Source organism: Paramisgurnus dabryanus, chromosome 18, assembly GCF_030506205.2.
Source record: "Paramisgurnus dabryanus chromosome 18, PD_genome_1.1, whole genome shotgun sequence".
Classification (NCBI taxonomy): domain Eukaryota; kingdom Metazoa; phylum Chordata; class Actinopteri; order Cypriniformes; family Cobitidae; genus Paramisgurnus; species Paramisgurnus dabryanus.
In genome coordinates, this window is record NC_133354.1 from 7252545 (window position 1) to 7280522 (window position 27978).

A 27978-nucleotide genomic window follows, 5' to 3' on the forward strand; every position below is an offset into this window, starting at 1 on the left:
TTTTCTCTGAACCTCAAACTTTATTTTCATACAACTCTGTAATATCTCTGCATGTCTTTGTTTCTGTTTTGGTTTTGTCAGCCTCAGATGTGAAGTTCTCAGATGAAACTGATTATGGTGGGATCTCTTTGAAGGTTTTATTGAAGGTAAGATGTTTCTGAAGATTTGAACTGCTGGGCTTTTGCTAACATATGTAAAGTTTAAAGTTAAATTACAAGACATATTACTTTAAAATATTATGATAATTGTTATTATAGAGACTATTAATTAATTAAATAATTGCGTGTGTGTTGTGTTTTCAGAGTCTGTATATGTGTGTTCACTACAGCTCTCTCTCTACACTGTAAAAAGTCATTCTGCAGGCTTGTAGATTTTATGAAACTGAATATGTAAACTTTATTTAATAAAATTAATTTCATGTAGTTTGTTATTTTTTTTGTGTTAAAATTCTTTAAAAATGACTGGAATAAAAACAACTTATTGTTTTTGTGAAGGATTTAGCTATTCTTATTGTGTATCTGCGCATGTAGCGAATACTGAATAAATCCAACGTAATATTAATGAGCTGTTTTAAATCAAAAACCATTCCGGGTTGTATTGCAGGTCGTGAGCGCTGAGCAGACGGATTTAGGAAATATTTCTGTTATGTGCCAAAATTCAAAGTTTTGAAAGCATTTCAGTCGAGAATGTATGTTTTTTAAACAAGAATCTGCAGTAGGTTCATAAAGATATCGCCTATTTAAACATTTCCTTCGAGTTTTGTGGCGATGGGAGCTCCAGATAATCAGCGGGCACTCCGCGCGTAAATATACCGGACAACGTCGCCTCACCTCGGCCAGTGTCGCTGAAAATCTCCGCTGGCTGTGACGTCAATGTAGTGTTTAAACTGTGGATAAAATTCATTTCGGGTAAATTTAACGGGCAATATTTAGTCTTATAAGTCTATAAGCAGGGTTTCTTTGTATAATTTGTTTGTAATTTGTAAATATTAATTACAATAAGGATTAATATGAACTGGGTTTGGACGTAACTTCAGCTTTAGGACCCAGGAGGTCGCATATCTAGGATGCATTCGTCGATTCGCATGCTGCGATTGGTGGTCCAGATGCAACTCATTTTGAGTGACAGAAAAACTGACCAATCATACTGTTCCTCTGAATGGGTGGGTTCTCTTATCACTAACTCTCATAGATATGTATCATGTATGTATCTATTATGACAAATTCTGCTCGCTCTCTCGCTTGGTTCGTGTTATAAAAATAAATGTGACTTTACTGCGGTCTTTTTCGGTTTATTTAGTTTTGTGTTAACTATATTCGAATAAATTGGTAATGTAAAACTATTCTTCGCTGTAAATTAATTGTGTGCTCAATTGCGACGCCCTGTGTTGAATTTTCCCGCGAGTACAGTATCATTACTGAGGGGAAATATAACATTATTCATTTAATTCCACAAAAGGTGAGTAAGATATTAAATGTATAAGTTGTCTTTTTAAAATGTTTAAGCTTTCTACATAATGTAAATTGAACATTCACTATTAATTTCGCGACCTATTATCTAAATTGTGTGTTCATGAAGGCCTGTAACATACTGCAGCTTCCTGCAGACAACGTGAAACATTGCTGAGGGAGAACTTTATTCACAACAAAAGGTGAGGAATATTATTAAATAAATAAATTGTACATATTATATTGTGTATATAGTGTATGTGTGTGTATATACACATGTGAGTAACTTGGTTAACAAATAAATATGTGACTGTCGTGTGACAGAAAAAAATGTAGGGAAAAGATTTGTCCTAATTATAAATATAGATTATATATCTTTTCAAACATTTTTTGATATTATTTGTGATTCCAATGAGAATTTTTTTTATCAGTTTTCAATATTATTGCACATTTCAAACATACCTAATAAGCCACAAACTCAGATGAACTCCATTGCACATATCTTCCAGTTTTCTTTAAAACATTTTAATATACAAGTTTAATGTGTGGATTATTTCAATATTCAAGCTGTATACATTTATAAAGGTTTTAAGACATATTTGCTGTTTAATGTTGCAGGATAAAGATGAAGAGGCGGGACTTGAGCAGCTTGTGATGGCTGTAATTGTAAAGAATGGATCTTCTAGGAGTGGAAGCCCAAAGGATGCTGGAATTGTTATTGAGGCCTTAAAGGTGTTCACAGGGCATGCTTTATCCTTGGATCTATGCATTGAATCTCCAGTATCCCAGGCATCTTTTCAGGTGTTTCAGAAACTTTTCTTGGAGCTGGATTCTTCAAAGTTTATGAACTGATTACAGTACAGTAAGTCTAAACTGCTGTCTGATTTTCTGGGTGTGAATCAATGTAACAGAACACAAACATGGAACCTTTCGTCGGGAAATGTGGACGGTTTTCTTTAAAGACTGTAAAATACTTTTTGAAGTTTACACTGTTACAAATACATCATTAAAATGAGATGCTTTCCTGTTCTTTTGACTGCAATAAAATAAGAATTGATTCATCTTTGTCTGTCATTCTGAAATCAGATATAATACTCATTACTAATAAAAATATTAATGGATGATGTTAAATTAAAATAGTATAATTGAATAGAATTTATTGTATAGTGCTAGGTCTTTGTCCTGTATACCCAATATTTTGTTTAAATTTAAATTAATTTCTAATTGCAAATTGCAGATTACCTTTTTGAATGGGTTACTATTAAAGAGTTTATGGAGTGATTCTAACACAATTTTTATTTATTGAATTTAATTAATGATATTGCTTGTAATCTGTTGCCACACTTTTATTGGGTAGATATCACATAATATTTTTTATTGTATAGTGCTAGATCTTTGTCTAGTATACCCAATATTTTTGTTTAAATTTTAATAAAAAATTTAATTGCAAATTGCAGTTTGGCTTTTTGAATATGTAAATATTAAGGAGTTTATAGATTAAATCTAAATCAATTTTGATTTGTTTAATGTAATTAATGATATTGCTTGTAATCTGTTGCCACAATTTTATTGAGTAGATGGGGCATATTATTTTTTACAGTGTATATATATACATGTTTGTCTATACATACTGTCTTAGTTTTCCCATTATTGTGTTTTTCAATAGCGGGAAACACTTCCTAAAATTAACCTCTAAAAACCCCTGCTGGACCCTCAAGACTCTTAGAAAAATATACATTGTGTGTGTGTGTGTGTGTGTGTGTGTGTGTGTGTGTGTGTGTGTGTGTGTGTGTGTCTATCTCTCTCTCTCTGTGTGTTTGTCTCTTTGTGTGTGTGTCTGTATTGTTTTTGAGAGTTGTGGCTTGGTCTCTAAATAGTTAATGATTCATTGGTTAATGAATTAACCCAGAATCCCTAAGATCCCACAGACATACACACAGAGACAGACACACACACCCCCAACAGACGCACAAACGGTCTCACACAAACAGACGCACACACACATATGGATTTGTTTGATTTCTGTGTATTTAAGCTGAGTTTATAATGAAGGGTCTCAGTCAGAGTTTTGGAGGAGTACAGGGGCCCCTGAACTTGATTGTTGTTTCATGATCACATGTGATTCAAACACACACGACTCCTCCCTTAACAAAACACAACAGTGAATCTTTCATCACTGACCTGAAAACATGCGATGGAGGCCCCATCCGTCAACCCAGGGGTCCATGAACTTCCATTGTTGTTAATGTATGACGTCTGTGTCGCAGGGGCCGCTAATCCTTTGATCCGACACTTGTAAATGTCATTATTTGAGCTTGTGGATTAATCTATAGCTCAAACTGAAAATGTTACATTGTGTAGACATTTGTTGTTTATACTTATTACAAATTAGGAAGTGCTGTTGGATAAAATAAACCCTCGCCAGCTGCACAGAACTATAATGTGAATCTCATATTAGTGGTTTGTTGGGGTTTTTGTTGGGTTTCACGCTTTGATTGATTTATGGTGAAGTTCAGAAGCTGTGATAAGACTCTGAAATGTGTTGATGTTTTGGGTGGTGGCTTGAGATCAGACAGACAGAAAGGCAGACTCAGTCGCCCACATTCTCAAGATTTAGCCGCCGCCCCTCCTCAGACTCAGATTAGTAAACTGTGCCATGCAGAACCTTAGGGGCCCCGACCACAGGACCTGAGGTTCATTCCCATCAGATCCCCTTGACAACCACTCTGTATTGTTTGAACCAAACTGTCTGTAAGCTCCAAATGCATTGAAGAGACCACAAAAACCCATTCTGTGGAGTGAATGTGACCATTCAGCCCTTTATACTACACTTTAATTCCAATTCCACATGGATTCTTAATGTAATGTGTCTCTCTCAACTCATTAGATTTTTATCATCAGCAACTCTTGAATTATTTAAAAACTCCACAGATCTGCTACACATTAGCTCAGTGTGGGTCTGCTGTTGTGTTGTGTAGATGCAGGTGTGTAAATCAGTACTAACACAACACACACACACACACACACACACACACACACACACACACACACACAGGGCTCATCATCACCAGCAGGTGTCAGTGATCTGATATATTTAACTGTTATCTTGTGTCTTAATCTTGTAATCTTGTGATTTAAATATTTCTCTGATCTCCTGACACTCTTGTAACAGAGTCTCGTGACGTCATCTGTGAAGTTGAACTTCTCTGTTTGACTAAGTCAGGGGTTTTTTTCAGAGAAAAAGGCCCTAAGAAAAATTGTACAATGTATTCATTAGGTGTTTCTATTTCATTTCTTGCTACAAACATTATAGAAATATTTATAATTGCTTTGTGTGTTTTCTTTATTTCACTCCTTCATACATCCAGCATTACTCTGAGTGTAGCCAAAAATATATTCATTATACATCAAAATATATTATATTTATTTTGGGGAGGGGTTCCTCAAAAATGTTCATTATATTTGTATGTCCTTGACATTTTGTAAACCCCTGGTCTCGATGTTATTTTAGTGCATATACAGTTTGACTTCTGAATTCACTTAAAAATAATCCTCACACTCCTTCAGTGATGCACACTTACTGTGATATAAATATAAACCAACTTACAGGATCAAAGAAAGAGACTCAAAGAACTGTGTGTGTGTGTGTGTGTGTATGTGTGTGTTTGTTTGTTTGTGTGTATGATCCTGTTATTGTGTATTGACTGTTTGCTCAGAGTCCTGCACATGCAGTTATTTAACAAACATGTTCCCGTCACTGAGTTAAAGGGTAAGTTCCTCTCTCTCTCTTTGAGCGGGGCGATCCACACCCCAACCCTTAGATGATCTTGAATGACCACTGACTGTGGCAAGCATTTAGAGATCAGAGGTCGTCTTTGTTCATAAGAATCTGTAGGAAAAATGTAGGTCGCATACTTCCCCATGAGCACGTGAGCTTTTACTGGGAAAACTTCCTTAATTTCATAAAGCAAACTTTCAGAAAACTGAACAGCTGAAGAAATATCAGACAGTAGATGTTTGCTCAGAGGTCTCATCAGAGAAAAGTTCAGAGCCAGGGTTATGAAGTTTAAAATGAAGTTATGAGGGGAGTGCATGAACGTTACACCATAAAGAGAGAAAGAGAGAGAGAGAGAGAGAGAGAGAGAGAGAGAGAGAGAAAGAGAGTGTGTGTCCTTGACTTTCACAATGTTATTTATCAGTTTTGCAGCATTTGATACGTTTTTAAAGACCAATGATTAAAGGATGTTATACCACGGGTCTGTTGAATGCTGTATTCTGATTGGTTGAGAAATGTTACATGGGTATGCATTATTTTTCAATAACCGCACGCCTAACTTTTCAAATGTCTTAAAAATAGGCACCAGATCAATGTTTGTGGTAACCGTGGTATAAGCGGAATAATTGACGACGGGCCATTGAATGATATGAAAATAATGCACACCCAAGGTGGTAATGTGGCACGGCGCGAAGCATTATTTGCATTATTTTCAAATAATTCAAAGGACCGGAGTCAATTATTCCGCTCATACCACGGTTACCACAAACATTGATCTGGTGCCTATTTTTAAGACATTTGACAAGTTAGGTGTGCAGTTATCGAAAAATAATGCATACCCATGGAAAATTTCAAAACCAATCAGAATACAGCATTCGACAGACCGGTGGTATAACCAGGGTTTAAATTGGGCCGGGGCCCCGGCACATAGGCTGAAGGTCGCGCTCTGCTCTTGCCAGTGTACCCGCTGCGCTGGTGCGTGTGCACTGACGCGAAGGGAATAATGGGTTTTCATTCATTATGGACATACTCACATATAAGACATACTCTTCATAGAAACGTGTAAAGGATTAAAGTATGTATGTCACTCATCTAATTACATTATGTTAAGGATAACACTGGATATAACTATTGTATAGTTGAATAAAATAATGTATTTTGATTACACAAATCAAACCTAACTATATGATTGTTTTAGCTGCTGATCAGCATAGGGAATCTCTATGGCTAATTTAACAAATGGATATAGGGTGTCAAACTCATAGATTTGCATCATTTAAAATTCAGAAGCTCTTTTTAAAATATTTTGGGTCAACCTCTGGCACAGCTTTAAAGCTAAAACTTATCAAATCCTATCAGCGGTCCAGAATGTCATTGAAACACACCAGTGGCTTTGCTATCTATCATCAGTTTTAAACATGTTACCCCTTGAAGTACCCCTCCCCGCAGAGCCCCCCCACATAACAAATCCCAATTTAACCCCTGGGTATAACATCTTACAAAATACACAACACTTGTTCTCGGATCTCTAAACAAACATTGTACGTAAACTTCAAATAAATGTAATTAAATCTCACATGCATTGTAAAATATATTTTGCAAAGACAGTTAGGATAACGGCATTGTTTTATCAGGGTTTGGGTTATTATTTACGTTTATATGTTGTATAAGGAATAATTGACGACGGGCCGTTGAATTACACCACAGGTGTGCATTATTTTAAATAATTCAAAGGACCGGAGTGAATTATTTCTCATACCACAGTTACAGAAAAATAATCAACACCCATGGATAATTTCTCAGCCAATCAGAAGAAAGCATTCAAAAGACCAAGTTCAGCTTAATTCAGTAATTTTTTTATAAAATTAATTAAACTGAAAAATAACTTGCATTTCTTTTTTTTTTAAAGGAACTAAAGTATTAATGTGTGCATTTATAAAGTAATGCGTTACTTTACTCGTTACTTCAAAGTGCTAACTGTTAATACAATATCAAGGGAAATAACTCAAAATTATGATTTTTTGTCTTTGCAGCATACTACAATGATGGTTAGATGAAGGATGATGGATGGATGAATGTGTGGATATCTATCTATTATAGGCAGATATAGAAACAATATCCACCTTTAGTATATAAACAGAATTTTATTAAATTATTTCTGTTTAAACTAAAGCAGGTGTTACAACAAACCCTTTGTTTGTTACAATAAAACCACCTATAGGGTAACGCTTGCACTCCTGTCACTTTCGGTGTAATTAATGATAACGGTAGATTGCACAAACAAACTTTAAGTGTTCATTTGTAGCAATTGTGTAGAAAATGATTTATCTAACTTAAATATTTTTTGAATGATAGAGCCAAAGTCAAAAAGTGTTTCATTGTTTCCTTATATTCTAATGTTACATTCTTATCTCAAACTCTGTCCTAAAATGATTCAGGCATTGTGATGGAAATCAGCAGATCTGACAGTTTAACCGTTTCAACAACTACAAACATCTCTCTCTCTCTCTCTCTCTCTCTCTCTCTCTCTCTCTCTCTCTCTCTCTCTCTCTCTCTCTCTCTCTCTCTCTCTCTCTCTCTCTCTCTCTCTCTCTCTCTCTCTCTCTCTCTCTCTCTCTCTCTCTCTCTCTCGGCTCCTCCTCATGGTGTGGTTGGTGGTGCCACCCCCCCTCACTGTAATCATTCATTCAAATAGAGATGTGTGTGTTGGAGTGAGTTCAGTCGTGTCTTGTGTTCATAGTGTTACAGGAGAAATCCCATCTGTTACAGCTCAGTGTTATCAGGGTTGAGATCTCAAAGTCTTTCATGTGTTTGTGTGTGCAGAACAAACATTCATCTTCCTGAAGCTGATCTGAGTTTTACTACTGAACCATCACCATGAGGAGAAACACATGTTGCTTATACACCACTGGGATTATCAGCGTCCTCCTTCTCATCGCTGGAATCGTCCTGTTTGTGTCTGGACTTTTCCAGAATATGATACACAACAAAATAAAGAAGGTAAGAAAGTCTATTTAATCTAAAGCCTGAGCTTATATGATGTGTGCACATGCTTCTCACCCGCACATGTGGGTCATAAAACCTCCAGCATGAGGAAATGAGCAAACACCGAGCACACACTTACTCACAGTGAGTTCATGTAACATGATAAACCTGATGAGAGCTGTGAACACATTTAATGTGATGTCAGGGTAAAATCTGTTCAGTAGTGCATGAAGAACACTTCAGCTTTTATACATGCAGAATAAAGAGTTTGGATGTTGTTGACTAAACTTTCTGTGATTTTTCACTGTGTTGGATGGAATGAAATCCTTTTCTTTAACAGAGCAGATTCAGACGTCTCTCTACTGTACTCACTGTATGTAAATGTCATTGGCTGCAGTGTTTCATGTATAACAGGAGACGCATTGTGTGAACTTGATTAATGTGTGAAATGCAGGTCGGTAGCAGTGATGCGTCTCTGTGTGAATGTGTGCTCTTGTGTATGTGTGTGTGTGTGTGTGTGTGTGTGTGTGTGTGTGTGTGTGTGTGTGTGTGTGTGTGTGTGTGTGTGTGTGTGTGTGTGTGTGTGTGTGTGTGTGTGTGTGTGTGTGTGTGTGTGTGTGTGTGTGTGTGTATGTTGTTCACTAGAGTTATGGGCGTGTAGATGTTTTTCTTCATGAAAGCTCTTCTTCACTCTCTTTTTTATGTCTTTCATGTAATGTTTTAATCCTCTACATTGAATCTTCTTGATCACTTGAGAAAGATTCACATTACGGATGCAAACATTTGGTTTCCTTTAATACATTGACTACAGAGATAAATGTGCAGTGGTTTGAAACTTGAGTCAAAGCCTGAAGCGTGATGTAGTAAAGATGAGATGTGTGCATGTGTTGTCAGAGTAGTAATTTAAGTGTTAGGAGGTGGCAACGTCAAACCAAGAGCCCAGAATAACAACACACACTCCTGCCTATGAATTCACTGAATGATTTTACTTTGAACCGCCCATGTTTAGACAAAAAACCTCTGTTGATTATAGTGTAGATTAAACACTATAAACACATATAAACACTATATTTCAGATAAACATTTCTTACAGTAAGCTGTTATTCATTTCAAATATAAATGACACATCATGAACAGCAGAAGATTTTGGAGAAGTCTCTTTATTCTGAAGTAACATATATATTGTACTGTATGGGTGTTTGTTTGTTTTATTGTGTGTATGTATGTGTATATTGTTTGTGTGTACTTCACCTTTGTCCTCACTCTTTCAGTAACCCTTATAAGACCCTTGGGGTCAATCTTGCCCCCAAGCCACTTTTCTTTAGTTAAAAACATGGTTCCCTTCATCTCAGTGGAATAAGATTTTGTGACTTTCTGGACTATCTGTCAATATTTATATAAAAAACTGAGCTTGATTCTGTCGTTCTAAAGGGGGTGTATTTCTTTTACTTAAATAGACTCTTGGTGGTAAAAATTACCCCAATTGAAAATGAATGGAAAATGCAAAAAAAATCATTTTTTTTCCTTTTTATTTTTCAAAAAAAAAAAAAAAAAATCAATGCATCCAGAATAAATTTGAAAATGTCAACACAGAACAGTAGGCCTGGTACTAGAGCACAAATGCAATATAGAAAAGACCTGCTCAATCACACACACACACACACACACACACACACACACACACACACACACACACAAGGTATGACTGCCACAGAAAGGATTTTTGTAGAATTTGGCCAAAAAACCAGCCACAGATGCAGAACAAAGATGTAAAGTTGTGGGCTCTAATGGTCAAACAGGTGCGTACACACACACACACGCGCACACACAAACTCACAAAGATAAAGTGACACTTAAAAACAAAAAAGACACAGACATGCAGAAAGACAAAGTTACACACACACACACTTACATTAAATCAAATTTCTGTGGCATTTTGTAAAAACAAACATTTCAAAATTCATCAAAAACTACAAAAAAAATCTACTATTTAAATAATATTTATTTTTAAAGTCCTTTCCAATGTTTATATAAACATAAATACACAAAATGTATCAATAAAGTAGTGATGTGAGCAGTTGGCCACATCCAGTAAAATGAATGGGTCTCTGCTGGTCAAAATGATTTATTTCCTGAACTTTAATTCTTTTATGTTTTTTTTCTAAACACCTGATGGCTGAATTCAACACATAACATCTAGATCAATATCTAAAAACAATTTAAATCAAATTTAGATCATAATTTATGTGAATTTTTCATTAAAAATTGTATATTTAACAGGCAATCTAATTGTGTAATTTTGTGGTAGACAAAGCATTAATGTATAGATAGGAGGTAAACAAAAAAATTATATATTTTTAATTTTTGGGGTCATTTTTACCCCCATGGAACTCTGCTTATGAGCAGTGTTATGGAAAGTTACTTTTAAAAGTAATGCATAACAATATTAAGTTACTCCCCAAAAAACTAATTGTGTTATTTAGTTACTTTTCATGAAAAGTACTTATGTTACTTTTTAGTTACTTTTGCTTTACTTTTTCTTGGCTGAGGCTTGATCTCTTTCAGGTCTTGCAGGTGTTTTTTATGACTGAAAAGTTCTGCATTCAGAAATTGCATATTTCCTCACAAAAATGTCGAGCTCTGGCCTTTCATCTCAGTTTCTGACTCAAACTGTTCCCACACAGGCGTGTACGCATGGAGTGCATAATGTGACTACGTTTAGTTTAATTCAGTACATCATTTTTTTATCAAATTAATTAAACTAAAAAAGTAACTTGCATTACTTTTTTGGAAAAAGTAACTCAAATATTAATGTGAACATTTAAAAAGTAATGCGTTACTTACTACTTGTTACTTCAGAAAAGTAATATTATTACGTAATGCATGTTACTTGTAATGCGTTACCCCCAACACTGCTTATGAGGGTTAAAGACAATGTGAGTGCTCAGATTAAACACACAGCTCAAGCTCTTTAACACTGGACATGTTTGTGTATTTATAACTTTCTTTGAAAGTTGTATATTTATAACACACACACATGCGCGGTTTTCATTATTAGAGCCTCAGATCATGAGATTTGTTGAGGTGAGATGTGAGAGAAGAGATTCAATCCTACAAAAACATCTACACATCATCACATAATATAGACATCTGTACTGCAATGACAATCACACCCTAGCAACAGCATACATCACACTTATGTATTTCTATAGCCCAATTTATGAATGAAATCTATCAGGATCCCTTTTTAAATCTGTTTTTTTTTCAACTCATGTGGCAAATGTGTTATCTTTTAATTGTACAAAAAAGAAATACAAAGTTTGGATGAACACACACTTCATTGTTCAGGAGGGCCGTGTTTCAGTAAAGTATTTCTTTTGAAGGTTTTAATCAGCAGTTTTAGGATTTTTGCAGGAATAAAGAAGTAAAAAAAGAGTTTAATGAATGACTGTAATCTGCTGCTCATGTGATCGCGTGTGTTTGTGTGTGTGTTTGTGTGTGTGTGTGTGTGTGCGCACTGAATGAATCAGGTTCAAGTGCTGAATCAATCAGTGCTGCTCTCCGTGTTAACTGTGTGTTTGTGTGATTTCAGTGGTTTCCCATAGAAATAACGTATAATTGTGATTAGTGTGACTGCCGACTCATACATGCTTACTGAGCAGGGAGTTACATGACACACTTTTCATCGTCTTCATTATCTTCATCATTAAACACAGACGTTACACCTGCAGTCCCAAGAAAAAGTATGTGAACCCCTAGGAATGAACTGTTTTTTACAGTAATTTGCCATAAAATGTGATCTGATTCTCATTAAGGTCACAACAATAGACAAACACAATGTGCATAAGCTGGCAACACACAATAACTCTAGTTTCTTGTTTCTTTTTTAAAACACTTTTTAAGAAAATGTAAGTGAACCCATACACAAATTACTTTAATGAAAGTTAATTTGTGTCAGAAATAAAATGAATTCAAAGATGTGGTTAAGTGCTACATTGATTGATAAAAGACACTTAAACATTTTAAGAAGCATCAGCTCTTATGAACCATTCCTCTCTAAAGATATCCCATCAAGAGTTGTTGCACTCCATAAGGCTGAAAAGGGATACAAAACAATCTCCAAATGTTTAGACATCCATCAGTTGACAAACTGTCTATAAATCCTAGAAGTGGGCACCATCCTAGAAGTGGGCACACAACCAAGATGACTCCTAAGTACTACTGGGAAAATATTTTATGGACTAATGAAAAAAGTTAAATTGTTTGGAAAAAATACAATAGGGCAAAAAGGGCACAGCTTACCAACATCAAAAAATCATCCCAACAGTGAAGTATGGTGGAGGGAACATCATGATTTGGGCATGCTTTGCTGCCTCAGGGCCTGGACCACTTGCCATCATCAAGGGAAAAAATTAGTTCCCAAGTTTAACAAAATATCCTTCAGTATAATGTCAGGGTGGCTGTCCACCAATTGAAGCTCAGTAGAAGTTGGTAGATTCAGCAAGACAATGACCTTAAGCATTGATGTAAATTCACCACAGTGGCCTATAGTCAACATCAGACCTTAACCTCGTAGAGATGACCGCAAGAGAGTGGTTCACACCAGACATCCTACACATGTGTCTGAGTTGAAGTGGTTTTGTAAAAGGGAATGAGCAAAAATGCCTTCTGACCGATGTGCAGGTCTGATTCAGAACGACTGAAAGCTCTTGCTTGAAGTCATTGCTGTCAAAGGAGGTTTAACAAGCTGTTAAATCTAATGGTTCACTAACATTTTCCTCCAGCACTGTGAATGTTTAATGGGTGTCTTCTAGAATTATTTGTGTGTTTTCAGCTAATGAACATTGTCTATTATTTTGACCTAGATGAGGATCAGATTACATTTTATGGCAAATCACTGTAGAAAACCACTTTATTCCTAGGGGTTCACATACTTTATCTTGCCACTGTACATCTATACACAAACATAATAAAGGCTCTAGTAAGCTTTTCTAGTTGTGAAAATGAAAAGGTTAAGGCTGATTCACTAAATGTCACTCATAGAAAAGCAGGCTGTAGTTGGTCAAGAATAAGTTAAAGTTCACCAGACTTACTACACCAGACCAGAAGTCTTGTGAAATAACGGATCAGAGCGCTGCTGACTCATTGAAGTGATTCTGGACCTCTGTTCTCTGTGATCTCTGCCCTATAATGTCTGTTCCCAATCACCCTGAACCTGATGCCATAGTGCTCACTGGTTAAAGCTGAGATCAGAGTAACATTTGAGTGTCGTTGAGTGACTCTTTCTAATGCTTGTGTAATTCAATGTCTTCATATTTCGGCCATATTTCAGTCAGATTTGAAGCCACAGATAAATGTTACATACTTGAACGTTTATTGCATTCATAGGGCCAGATTAACTAACAGCTTGTGCCAGTGCACTGCAAACCATCATTTTGTTGTTAAATAACGACTGTCAGGATTTACTAAAGAATCACAGGGTAATAAATACAGAAATTGTGTGGTCTAGTTATTTTTGCGAAATCATGACTGACCTTATTGCATTTCTAGGAGTTTCCCTTTTAGATGCAAAATTTATGGGAGGAGATTATTTAAATGATTTATGCAATGCAATTTACTAATGTTTGTGCGTGTGATATAACTGTATTTGAGCCATTATTTAATGCAGAAAAAGTATGTCTTAAATAATTTTGTGCTTGAAATAGCTGCAATTGTTGCTGATGAGAGGAGGCATCACGGAGATCAGAGAGCGCGTGATACAATGCAGAGGATTTTTTTAACACGTAACAGTTTTTAATGCCAGATTAACATATTATTCAAAAATATTGTTTGGCAAGCCATGTTAGTTTTTATTTGCTGAAGTGAATAAAAGAGGATTCACTAGGATTCATAAGGTTCTTGTAAATCTTCATCTTTATTTCACACCCTGATTTTTCCGCTGTGATGTCCATGGTGCTGAACTCAAGCTCATCAGGTGTTAGTAGATCACCTGCACCTCATCAGCTCTGCTTATATGCAACCCTGAACTAATTTGTGCTGCTCTTAGTAGATTGTGTTGGTCATTATGGAAATCAGCTGTTGCGCCTGTGATATTTAATTTGTGCCTTTTTAGTAAATAACCAGCACACATTAACACTCCAATCGGCGCTTTTTTGGAATTGCACTCTCTTGCGCTAATTTGCCCCATTTAGTAAATCTGGCCATAGTGGTTTATTATTTGGGTCTCCAATGAGTCTCTAGGTTCTCTGGCTGAAATAAGATTCATGAAGTTCTGGATTTGGAGAATTAAGCTGTGTTTATGTTCAAGTATATGAGAAGACAAAATGTCAAATGTTGTTATAAGGTCAGGAGGCTTTTTTATGACATTATCAGTCATCAGATGTCATTTCAAAGTGGGAAGCTGATTTCATGATTCAAATCTTTTGATTAGTTTTTTTTAAAGCTTTTAAACATCACATGTTTGTGTGTTTGTGTGTTTAGGAGGTGACTCTGACAGAAGGTAGTAAAATCTTTGCCAACTGGAAAAATCCACCTCCTCCGATTTTCCTAGAGTTCTTCTTCTTCAATATTACCAATCCAGATGCCTTCCTGAAAGGAGAAGCTAAACCTCAAGTTACTGAAATGGGTCCATACACCTTCAGGTATGAAGCTCAATGTCAATATTCCTAAAATAAAAAATACCAAAGATAAATCACTAATGAAGACCTCAGAGAGATCCTTATGACCGATCCTACACATTGATTTGGACATAAAGCCTGATGGATTTCTTTAAAAGGTGCGGTCAGTCAGTCATGTTTTTAAGGCATGTGCATGAATCCAGTCGTAACCTGTGGCCTGAGAGACTAAAGACTCTTCAGAGAAATATTAATACAGAAAACATTCATAACAGTTCAGTGAATGCAACACCCACAGCCTTAAACATGAAGAGTTATTCATTATCGCTTTATCAACTCAACAGGACAAGAATAACTGCAGAAATAAACACTGAAATCATCACTTTATTCATTCCTAAATATTATTACACATGTGTGGTCTGCAGAAATGAGTTTTTCAGTCTTTATTTTGTTTTTTATCATCAATGTCAACAGTGATGACAAGGTGTTTGCTCTCATTTATTTGTGAGTTAGGATTATTTTTGGACACCGCTGTGGCGGCCGGTGACTTATTTTTCAAGGGCACACGATGGAAAGTTCGTCACAACATGTATGTGGCTCCTCATGTCAAAATATGCGTTTGGCACATCATGTTAAAAACGTGTCTGCTGCAGACGCATCGAATGAGTTTATTATAAAAGAGACGCTCGCGTTTGCCAGATACTCGCTTAATCTCATGTGTAATTTAGTGTTAAGTTAGTGTCTTGTGAGTATTTTGTGAACGTCAGCATCTCTTTTATCATAAACCCTTTCCACGCATGTGCAGCAAGCACCTATTTTGACACATGGTTCACATTTTATTGAGATGTGTTTTTGTTTTTAGCTTCCCAATAGAGCAGAGTTTCCAAACCGGCACCATATTCAAACTTTTTGTTAATAATTACATAAAGTTAAATAGAAACATCTGCTGGATTAATAAATGTACAATAATGTGTTAAAAAGTTGATTTTAGTCCAGCTTTAGTAGATGAAATCCTCATGACATTAACAGTTGTGTTTTAGTTTGACTGAGTTTTATCAGACCGGACTGAAATGTGTTTGTTTGCAAGACTCTTTTGCTTAAACAAATGTCAAAGTCTCCCTTTCTACTGCTTTACCAAGAACACACACAACTGTTTGTTTGCATTAAACTCAACTGGTTAAAAGTTAAACAGAAAATGAATCGATCAGCTCTCCAATAACACCTAAAACATCTAATGTGCAGTGAAATATGAATGAAATGAGGTTAAATGATGATTATGTGGATGTCTGAAGTCTTTCTGTTATTCAGCTGTGTTTGTTTTGGCGTGATTTGTTTCTTTGAAAGCTTTTGTGTTCAGAGTCTCTCTATTCTCATATTTCGTATGTGAATCTGAGCGGATATTTTATTCTTTTGCTGTAAGTCGTGGTCATACGTAAGACGTTATTCAAATTCTGCAACCATCTGTACGATATAAAGGAGCATTGTAGATCATAGAAATATATTTGCATTGACATTTAGGCATTTAGCAGACTTACAAAAGGGAAAAATCTGTCCTGAATTGAATGCAATCCTGAGCCTAAATGCAATCCTAATCTTTTGTGTTTCTGTCTCTAGACAATACAGGCCCAAAGAAAATGTGACTTTCGTGGACAATGGAACAAAAGTTTCTGCTTACACAACAAAGTATTTCGTCTTTCTCCCCGAGAGGTCAGTCGGAGACCCCGATGTAGATCTGGTGACCACGGTGAACATCCCAGCTGTGGTGAGACACTTTCGCCAGATGATCTTCACACATAAACCTTCATATTCTGCTCATCATCTCTCTCACGCTCTCATTTCTCCTAAACAGGCCGTGATTAATAAATTCAAAGATGCAGGATTTTTTTTGCGCTCAGGCATATCGATGTATATCAACTCGCTCGGCACAACCATGTTCATGACGCACACGGTGAATGAGATGCTGTGGGGCTTTAAGGATCCGCTGCTCACTAAACTCAAAATCATGAGGCCGGAGGTGGACGAGAACTTCGGTCTCATGTACAAGGTAGCCTTGACTTAAGCTTTAATCATCATCTGAATAAACGTCCGGTCTGTACTCCATCAGATATGTTTACGTTTTGTTGAAAGCTCATAGCAGACTGTTAAATGACTCAATGCATTGTGATAACTTATCCTGTGTTGTGTGAGCCTTCAAAAGACTTAAAGTCCAATATTAAATGTTTTCTCAATTTATGACACCACAGAAAAATGTGATATTAACCACCCGAAATGGTTTAAATGGTTAAAAAAGTGGCAAATAAATAAAATCAGTTCTCAAAATCTTGGAAAACAGGTAGGATTCTCTGGGGGTGTGTCAGCTGAAACCACACCCACACACGGGAAACCTGCCATCTCTAAACTTTCAAATACCCCTGCAACCTGAATGGATGCTTGTGATTGTGTTAGGGGCGGGGCTAAAATGGTGACTCGATGATGCACTGGAGCCACCGAGCATGGCCCCACCCCTAACACAATCACAAACATCCATTCAGGTTGCAAGGGTATTTGAAAGTTTAGAGATGGCAGGTTTCCCCAATAATCCTAAAAAAAACAGAAATGTGGAGAAACGGTTTAATCTCCACAGTTCAGTACTACATAGTTCACAGTCTGTTTAGTGTGTTTCAACAATACATTTCTAACATTTATGTGTTTAGAAACTGAAAAAGACATACAAATTTAAATACATAAAACCTGAGCTTTTAAAGGTGTTTTTTTAAGATGTCAAAAAAATCTTTGGTGTCCCCAGAGCACATATGTGAAGTTTTAGCTCAAAATACCATATAAATAATTTATTATAGCATGTTAAATTGCCACTTTGTAGGTGTGTGCAAAAATGTGCCGTTTTGGGTGTGTCCTTTAATATGCAAATGAGCTGATGAAATTCAAACACTGATCACAATGATGGTGGTTTGTTGCAATTAAAACTCAATTGTGCTTTTCTCTGCACTAAATGGCAGTGCTGTGGTTGGATAGTGCAGATTAAAAGGCGGTATTATTATAATAAGAGCTCCTTATGACATCACAAGGAGAGCCAAATTTCAACGACCTATTTTTTCATGTTCTTGTAGAGAATGGTTTACCATAACTAAGTTACTGGGTTGATCTTTCTCACATTTTCTAGGTTGATAGAAGCACTGAGGACACAATTATAGCACTTAAACATGGAAAAAGTCAGATTTTCATGCCATGGCCACTTTAATGTCATGATTAATCATAAATATTCAATAGTCAAATTTTGTCTTCTGTTAGTTTGTTGTGTAAATGTACGCATCTGTTTCTTGTGCCATCAGAAAAATGGCAGTAATGATGGAGAGTTTGTGTATCACACCGGAGAGCAAAACCATCTGGACTTTGGTCGCATTTACAGCTGGCAGGGGCAAAAGTAAAGACGCATTCACCCTCGACACCTTCATCATGTAAATCCTAAAATCACACATTCACATTACAATCTGCTTTTGTGTTTCAGAAAGTTGTCGTTCTGGAAAACCAATCAGAGTAACATGATCAATGGATCCGACGGAAGCGCCTTTCATCCGTTTCTGGATAAAAACGAGCGTGTGAATGTCTTCACATCCGACCTCTGCAGGTGAACTCATGAACGATCTGTCACGCTTTTTGTACAAGAGGTCATCACCGTGATACTGTGACAATGTGACTTATTTCAATTCTCTGGAGATCCTGTAACTGTGTTTAATCTGTGCTCATCTACTGGACAATGATGTCTACATAGTTTGTCATTGTGTCTCAGTGTGAGTATTACCTGTGGTTATTTCAGGAGTCGTGTTGGCAGAACACACAGTTACAGTGGTGGGCTGTTTTTTTTTCATTGTTTGTTTGTGTTTGGGTGGAGGGCTTTATTAATAATAAGACAATAAATCACACACCATCCGGAGGTCTGAAGAGAACAGGCTGTGACATAAAGGACGAGGCATCTGTTAAAGAGATTTATCGCTCAAGGTCACACACATGGCACAGATCATAAACTCAAGTTTACAGTATGTGTGTTCACCTGCATCCACCAAACTGTTTTCAGGTTTCATATCTACAATCACCTGTAGGTAAAAAGTGTGTAGGAAGAAAGACAAATGTGGTCAATATTCAAAAAACAACAAAAGAGTTTCATAGATCACAAACAACGTTTCGGTCCCATTTGAGTTCAGATCTCCACCAAATGCTGGTTTATCTTTGTTGGAAGTGTTTTCTAGTGAAAAGTCTTTGTGGAGTTAAGGCCGGTTGGTTGGTTGGTTGGTTGGTTAGTATGGTGTATTAGGGTCCTGTTGGTTCCAGGCATCTTTCTCCATTGATATTTTCTGAGATAAATGTTTTATAAGTAGTTTGTGGGTCAGTAATATTATTTCACCAGGCTCTTCAATGCATGTAATAGTTTTATAATTTCTTTCAGTTTGCTGTCATCAGATGGTCACTCCTTAAGCAAGAGACCAAAATTGCCAGCAGTTGTTTTTTCAAAAGCACTTTTTTGGAGTATAAAGTAGCATAATGACATTTTGCATCATTTGTTCCAAAAGTGCTTGTGCATAACAGTTGAATGGATGTACACAGTTCAAGATATTTTTTTTTATTTTTAAGTAGCCAAATGTCAAAGATTTCCTTTGAAAATTAGGATATGTGAGAAAAAGAAGAAGTGATGCTTGTAAAACTCGGTTCTTAACCTCTCAACCAATGACAAATCCGAGGAGAAATGAGCCCAAAGGTCCGATCCTCCCACACTTATAATTTATTTTGTTTTAATTTCATCAGTGAATTATAAATGTAAGAGTGTGAGGTTGTGATAGTGATCTATGACAAATGATGCACGCTGTATCCCATAAATCCCGAGTTTGACCTTTCACCTGTAGTCCTGTTGACCTTCATCTCACTCCTGAGCTCTATTTTCAGGGGGAAAGTGCCCACCGCCCACCTTTGTTCTGTGTGGAAAGAATCCATCTATCATAGCGTGACGGCCTGATCACATGTGGTTTGTGTGCGTGGGCTCCTAACTGGAATGTTTTCAAAATACTTTTAACCCAGTTGATCATAAAAACACCGGAGCCTTCGAGTTATTGTGCTGGCAGACAGAAGAGTTCTTGTTCTTTCCCATCGACTCCTAACCTGGATTTCTTAGGAAAGGCGGTCATCAGAACAACGTGTATAACCTTTATACATCATTTCATTAAGCAGCCAGCTGGGTTCTGTCCACTTGTTTCCCACCCATCAGGCGCGCTGAGATTGTGAGATTCATAGCAGAGCGCCTTTCCTTCAGATTACAGACAGATTTACAAACACAGGAACTTTTCTGAGGTCTCCAGATGCTCATTGGATCTTTCTGGGCTCAGTGATCATGGATCTGAGGATCTGCTTACACTGCAAAAAATGATTTTTGTCTTGTTTTCAGTAAAACTATCTAAAAATTCTTAAATGAAGATGCTTTTTCTTGATAAGCAAAACGACCCAAGAAAATAAGTCTAGTTTTTAGACCAAAAAATATCAAATTTAAGTGATTTTGTGCTATAAACAAGCAAAAAATCTGCCAATGCGGTAAACACGTTTTTATTGAATTTAGTGATTAAGAAAAATGTTCAAGATTTTTTGCTTCTTTTATGCACAAAATCACTTAAATTTGATATTTTTGTCTAAAAACTAGACTAGACCTAAGGAAATAAGTCTATTTTTAGACAAAAATTAAAAATTAAGTGAAGTTGTGCTTAAAACAAGCAAACAAATTCAATGGGGTAATTTTTCTTGAATTGAAGTATTTGTTCTTGAATTAAGTGTTTAAGAAAAAAGTTCCCTATTGGCAGATACTTTTGCTTGTTTTAAGCACAAATTCACTTAAATTTTATTTTATATTTTATCTAAAAACTTATTTTCTTAGGTCATTTTGCTCATGAAGAAAATCTCTGTAAAACAATGCAGCATTTCTGTCAATTTATTTATGTTACTTTAACTTAACAAATTAAGTTTAGCAATTTCGACTTGTTTTTTAAGTTATATCAAAACTTATAAATATTTTTTCCCACTTTTGATGATCACCCATGACAAAAACGAAATGCACGACCGGGGTTTTACCGCTCATTTGCAGAATGCGTCACCATGCTACTCGTTTTATGTCACAATGCGCTCAGTTAGTTTACCGAGGGCTCTCTATGCAACCATGAAGTCAAACACATCATAACACATCTCAGAACCGCCAGAAGGCACCAAGTCATTAGATATTGAAAGGAGAGATAGAGAGAGCAGGAAAACTTTTAAATCAATACCAAAAACATTATAGATGAGAATAAAGGTCTTAGACATCTGGTGCAGGAAAACTGAATAGAAGATGAGAAACATGTAAAGGATACAAGTATATAGCCACACTGTAAAAAAAGTCCGTAGAAATTTCAATGTTATTGCAGCTGGGTTGCCGGTAATTTACCGTAGATTTACATTTATGTTATTTACTGGCAAGAGTTTGTTTAAAGTTAAATAAATTTTAAATATTAACAAGTCTTTATCTTCACAGAATAAAACTATACAATAACAGCCTCATGCAAAGCATTCTGGGAATCAGAAATCATCATCAACCTTTTTCTGTTTTTTGCTTCAGATTTTGTTTCCCAGAATGTTTTGCTTGATGCTGTTTTTTTAGTTTTACTCTGTAAAGACAAAGACTTGTAAATGTTTAATGTTCATTTAACTTTGAACAAACTATTGCCAGTAAATAACATAAATGTAAATCTACGGTAAATTACCGGCAACCCAGCTGCGATTTCTACGGAATTTTTTTACAGTGCATGACAATCATCTCATTACTCAGTAATGCAGTTATTTTGGGGAAAAATATGAATAATTGCATTGCAGGCTGATTTAAGATGTGCTCTTAAATCTTCTGCCTTTGCTCCTAAAATTTTATTGAGGGGCTACAGTGCTCCTAGTACAAAAGTTAGTCTGGAGCTCTGCAATGACTAGACCTTTAAAATCATTGTGTTAATCCAGTCCTGGATCAATGCATTACTAGTGTATACTATTAGTTCTACTCTACACTTAAACATTAACTAACTGTACTGTATGTACTGCTTTGTTATTTCATGAAGAAACAAAGTTTTCTTTCTGTGTTTTGTGTGACGTTGAAGTAATCTTGATGTTCTCCGGTTGTTTCTGTAGGTCCATCCACATGCTGTTTGAGAAGGAAGTGAAAGTTAAAGGAATCCCTGCTTATCGCTTCACGCCGCCTCGTGCCACACTGGCCAGTGGAAAAAACAATCCTGAAAATGAAGGATTCTGTGTTACGCAAGACAAATGTCTGGATGACGGTGTGGTGGATGTGTCTGTCTGTCGTAACGGTGCGTGCACTTTCTGAATCATTTCAAGCATGATGGGTTGTGTTTTAAATAAATATTACCATGATGTGTGTATGATCAACCACAGCATAACTCAATCACAAGCCTGAACATTCCTTCATCTCCTTCCCGGTGTGGCAGATAAGTGTCAATATATCTGATTTACATTTATCTTACTTCCACACATTTTGTCCTTGTGTTAATTTGTCCTTATCTACAGTTTTAGTTGATACTGCGTTCTCATGTGAGCTAAGATTACAATATTGCCAAAGCATTCGGTCATTGAGATGAACAGGTGTGTGTGAAATAACTTCATCATGTGTTCAGTAACACAACACAACACAACACAACACACTGTTCTTGGAAAACTTTCACCTCTGTCCCAGTAAGACTACAGAGGTCCTCACGTGTTGCTTGCATGAAGGTTAAAGTTTTCTGTAATGAGAGGAAGTTTTCTTTCTTTAACATCATGACAGGATGAATGTCTTGTTGTCTCACGGGAGTATTTAAGATGGCATTGTTAAAAGAAGAGAAGGATTTCTGCTTTAGATAAGAGAAACACACCGCCAACATCTGTAAGGACTATTAACCCATTGTTGGGTCAAAAATAAACATTTCTTGGATTAGTTCAACCCAACAGCTGGGTTTGTCCATTTTTGACACAAGGCTGGATTGAAAATAACCGAGCATTTTTTGTGTAAATATGCAATTTATATTTTTATGAGCTTTAAGATTTTTTTAATTCTGACATGGCCAAATTCTCATAAACGTACTGCAGAAATGTACAGTTTTTTTATAACCCATATGGCAAAAATATATATTTTCATTTACGTGTACCGTATAAAAAAATCCAAAAATATATTTACTGAAATAAATATTGAAATATGTTTACAAAAAATTTAATTTAGCAATTTTGGAAATATATTTGACATATAAATATATTTTCAACAGCAAAAGTATTCTTTATACAATTTTATACATTCTTTTTAAACCATATTGTATAATGTACGGTACAGTTATTGTTGAATGATGTCTTTCTTTGTTCAGTGGAGAAGAAATTAAGTTTTTTTGAGGAAAACATTGCAGGATTTTTCTCCATATAATGGACTGTAATGGACCTCAACAGTTTACAGTTTCAATACAGCTTCAAAGGACCCTAAACCATCCCAACCGAGACATAAGAATATTATATAGTGAAACCATCCTCATTTTCACTAAAACAATAAAAATGTACTTTAAAACCACAACTTCTCGTCTTGCACTAGTCGTGTGACGGACCAGCATATTACCTAATCATGTGAAAAGGTCACAGATGATGTATGTGAAACTACTGCTCCAGTGTTTACAAGAGATGTTGTTGTATGTGGAATGATAATAATAATGTCTTTGTGTCAGTTTATTGTTTAAAATGGTCCACAAGTTATTGTTATGGTGAAAATGAGGATGGTTTGGCTAGATAAGACCCTTATGTCTCAGTTGGGATTGTTTAGAATCCTTTAACCGTTTAATGGCCTTTATATCCAGATGAGAAGATATCTTTTGAAGATGCTGACGTCTCTGACTGTTGATGTGTTTGTGTATGTGTGTGTGTGTGTGTGTGTGTTTGTGTATCTCAGGAGCTCCTGTGGTCGTCTCATTTGCTCACTTTAACTTGGGTGATAAGAAGTACTCGGAAGCCATCGAAGGCGTTTCTCCATTACACGAGCGTCATCAGACGTTTCTGGATCTGAATCCTGTAAGCAGCATCAGACCCTGCAGTTTTTAGGATATAATCAGCTTCTCTCTTAAAGACTTGTTTAATCTTACAAAATCCTCATACACTTTTCCTCTTGTTTATCTTAAGACGATGGGCTTGCCTGTGCGTGCCATGAAGCGAGCTCAGATCAACATCCGTCTGGAGAGAATAACCGGCTTTCCGTGAGTGATGTTTCCTCTTTTATAGATGCTGATAAGTGGTCGTGAGTGGTTTAAAAAGGCCGTTGTGTTTTTGTTTGCTTTCAGTTTGACCAAGAATCTGAACAACACCATCTTCCCTATTGTGTTCATGAATGAGGTGAGAGAAAGCACTGAATCTACGGAGTAAACTCCGCCCACAATGATGACATCACATTTTGACACTTTTACATTTGTCTTTAAGAGTTTAGTTGGAAACATTTCCCAAGAGTAATAGTGCATCTGCTTTTAATCTACATATATTATATTATTTTCAGAAATTTAAGATAAAACTGACTCTAGATCAGTATATCTGTTTGTTTGGATGAAATCTGATTGTAAATCATCATTTCACAGTCTGTGTTGATCGACGACGCGTCGGCTGCAAGGATTCAGAAGCTGTTGTTGATCGTGACTCTGGTCACATATTTCCCGCTTATCTTCGTGGCTCTGGGAGTCATTCTGCTCTTCATCACCATCATCCTCTACATCCGAACCAAACAACATAAGGTTCGTGTGAAAGTTCAGAACTCTCCCACCAAACCCAAAAATGTGAAAAATGTGACATTTTGTGGTAGGAAGATCAAAGGTTGTGTGATGGTTGTGCTTTGAAACAGATCTCACATTCATAGTCACAAATGAGTCTCACTGCTCAAAACACAATGTGTGAATGCAAATCATTTTTTGATTTTTTTTAGGGTAGTGTCACTTTAAGACCATATAAGCACGGATCCATACACACATCTGATTTCTTCCTTTTAAAGACATTTAAGACATAACCGACTGATTTTAGGAGAATTCTTGCTAAGACCAGATAATTTTGATAAAATGTGTGTCCTGTCAAGCGCATAGAGATTCTGTGTTTTTGTGCTTTTTAAAGCGCTTCTCCATGCATGTGCTGTTTTAATGAGAATTCTTGCACAGAACACATGCTGGGTTAAAATGATCTTATGCTTGGTTAAAAAAATGACCCAATGTTGGGTTGTTTTTATGCAACCATGGAGTATAATAACCCAGCAGTTGGGTTAAAACAACCCAGCACTAGGTCATTTTTCACTGTAAAAAGTAACACCTAAATCTAACTTATAAAAATTAAGACAAGTGGCTGCATTCAATGTTTTAAGTTGAGTCAACTTGTCGCCTTTTTTAAGTATAATAAACACTGTAATATTACTTAATACAAACGCAACAAAATTAAGCTGAGTTGACTAATAGTTCTAGTATTACTCAATTTAATTTACTTTTCTTGGTACAGGTAACTTTTTTATGGTTTGTTGTTGTTTCCATAAAGATTGATTTAGACTTTATCTTTCTGTGAGATGACGGCATGAATTGTTTATTCAATCAACGCTCCCACCCAGTTTAGTTTTGGGCAGCTGTTAAGCGCGACATACTTCAGTATGCAGTCTATGCGCAAGCACTTCTGAACAATTTTAACTACAAAACTCAAAGATGAAACAAAAACTCTTCTAAGTCTCGGAGATAAATGAACATTAAACACTAAAAAGTCTTTCTTTTTAGTTAAAAACACATAAAATAGCGTTTAAATTTAAATTTCACTGTCCAAATGCAGTCCCATGCAAAAGCATGCTGGGAGCTACGAGTCTACCTAGTTATGTTTACTAAAATCATTCATGTAGTTTCAACACAAAATTATTAAGTTAATTTCCTTCTTACAAATTAAAGTGGATTATAAGATGATAAAATGAAGCTGAGTTTACTCAATAAAGTGTTCATTTTGAATTACTCAAATTATTCATCTTTTTATGTTATTTTAACTCAAATTTTGATTAAAAAAACAATTACATTTTTTTTATTACAGTTTACTCGTTTTATCTTTGTTAAATCTACTAAGGCACAGAAACACTTTTTACAGTGTGTGTTCTGTCCAATATTTACCCATTATGTGTCAAAAATAACCCAGCCATTTTTAGAGTCTAATTTCTTGATTTGTTCTTATTTTATTGTCCTTATTTTCATTTGTTGCAGATGATTTTTTCATTTTGTAAAATGATTTAATGAAAGAGTATGCAACATTAAGTACCACACTATTTCACCAAAGTCAACTCAGTTACACATTTCTGGTTTAAGTGTCGGATGGATTCCTGTAATGAATAACACTACTAGTCTTATTAATATGTAGACTGAATAGCTGTTGAATTGCAGAAATGCTGTGAGTGTTTATACATGAAGTTAGATTTTGGTTTAGCAGTGTGTCTGCATTTACTGCTGAATGTAAAGCCTAATTTCAGCTTCAGACTGCTTTATTAACCTACTGATAATCTACTCTGAATCTGAACTGATCACAGATCTTTGATACGAGGATATTTATCTTCTCATCTTTCAATTTTTTTTGTTTAGCCTTCATCTGCACAGAAAGACACAGCGTACACACCTGTAAGTGCCAAACCAGACGACCCAGAGGAGAAGAACGGAACCTACATCGGACTAACACCTGTGGATTTACAAAAGTCTTAAATATCTGTGTGTGCGTGCACGTGCGTGTGTGATTGTGTGTGCGTGCGTGTTTCTGTATGTGTGTGTCTGTGTGTGTGTGTTACTAGTTTTTAAGGTCATGTGTCATGTGTGTAAGAGATGTAAGATTTCTTCACTTTTAAGATTGAAGCACAATGACTTTAATTCTGCACTGGAGCTGTACATTACAGTGCATTTATTCATTCATCATCTGAACATGAATGACTGAAGAGATTGATGAATGTGTACCTGTATGTGTGCGTCAGGTGATGAAGGTTTGATGTGAATCTGCACTGTTCAGAATGAAGTATTCAGCATCTGTTTTATAAAAGTATTCAGTCTCTATTTTATTCATCAGGACTGTAGCTAACATGTAAACTAGATTTGCGTTTTTTTAAAAGTGAAGTGCTTTTAGCGTATGACAGACTGCATCCACTGAAGACTGAAGCAATTGTGCCTTTTTATCTTAATAATTTATGATTTATCTAAAATACTAAAGTTAAAGTTGAATTATTTGGGATTTGCTGTCATGTAGGGAAATCAATACTTTAATGTCCTTAGTCATTTCATTCACAATACTAATCAACTCATAATTATGTTCATTTAAATGTGTTATTTTCAGAATGCTGAAGTTTCGGAATGATTTGAAAAAGTCTTTTATTTCAATGCTCAAGTTTTAAAATGAAGTACCAAGATCTGCTAGCATTACTAGACCGGATGGCAGAAAAGCTGCAATTGTTTTATTGTTACTGAATTCATATTTCAGAAAACTTTCTGAAGTCTTCACAAGAATTGTTTTTAATTATCAATCTGTATATTTTCATATTTGGAGGTAGCAGATCAAGTTGTGCGTTCAGTTTTAATGTGTTTATTTTGGCTTTTTCATCATAACAAGAATTAATAAAGTCACATCATATTATCACATAAATAAGGGTTTATTATGATATTGCACTTATATGTACACTATTAATGATTGTTTCTAATTCAGTTAATGCTTGTTTATATTGTTTTCCTGACATGCCAGATATGAGTTCAATCCATGATTTGTTTTATAGATGATTTATAGTTGACTTCAAAATCAATTTCACATCAAACCCATATTTACTGTAGTATTTATAAAGTTATTACAAGCATCTGACCTTAAGTTCAAGCACAAAAAATGTCTGTATATGAGCCAGCAGAAGTAACATTCAGGTGTTTCCCTTTCAGGTATCTTGATATCAACTGAATCTCTCCAGCTGTTAGATTTCTGTGTTTCTAGATATATTAAGACTGCACAAATAATTGTACAGTTTTGTATATAAATTAAACTATTTTCCTGTGGATTTATAAGAAAATCCAATAAAAATACGTTCTGAAAGACACACATTTGTATTTTTTTTTATAAATTC

At 35.7% G+C, this 27978-nt stretch overlaps 1 protein-coding gene across 1 annotated transcript; it reads left to right on the forward strand.

Moving 5' to 3' along the window:
* The first annotated feature begins 7 nt into the window (after positions 1 to 7).
* On the forward strand, positions 8 to 27951 carry scarb2b (scavenger receptor class B, member 2b). Its single transcript, XM_065243609.2, has 13 exons — positions 8 to 146; positions 8047 to 8223; positions 14689 to 14849; positions 16437 to 16584; positions 16672 to 16866; positions 18152 to 18243; positions 18328 to 18447; positions 22005 to 22183; positions 23797 to 23915; positions 24024 to 24097; positions 24182 to 24233; positions 24470 to 24622; positions 26474 to 27951. The coding sequence occupies exons 2-13, from the start codon at positions 8101 to 8103 to the stop codon at positions 26588 to 26590; spliced, it is 1533 nt and encodes a 510-aa protein (XP_065099681.1). The 5' UTR covers positions 8 to 146; positions 8047 to 8100; the 3' UTR covers positions 26591 to 27951.
* The last annotated feature ends 27 nt before the right edge of the window (positions 27952 to 27978 follow it).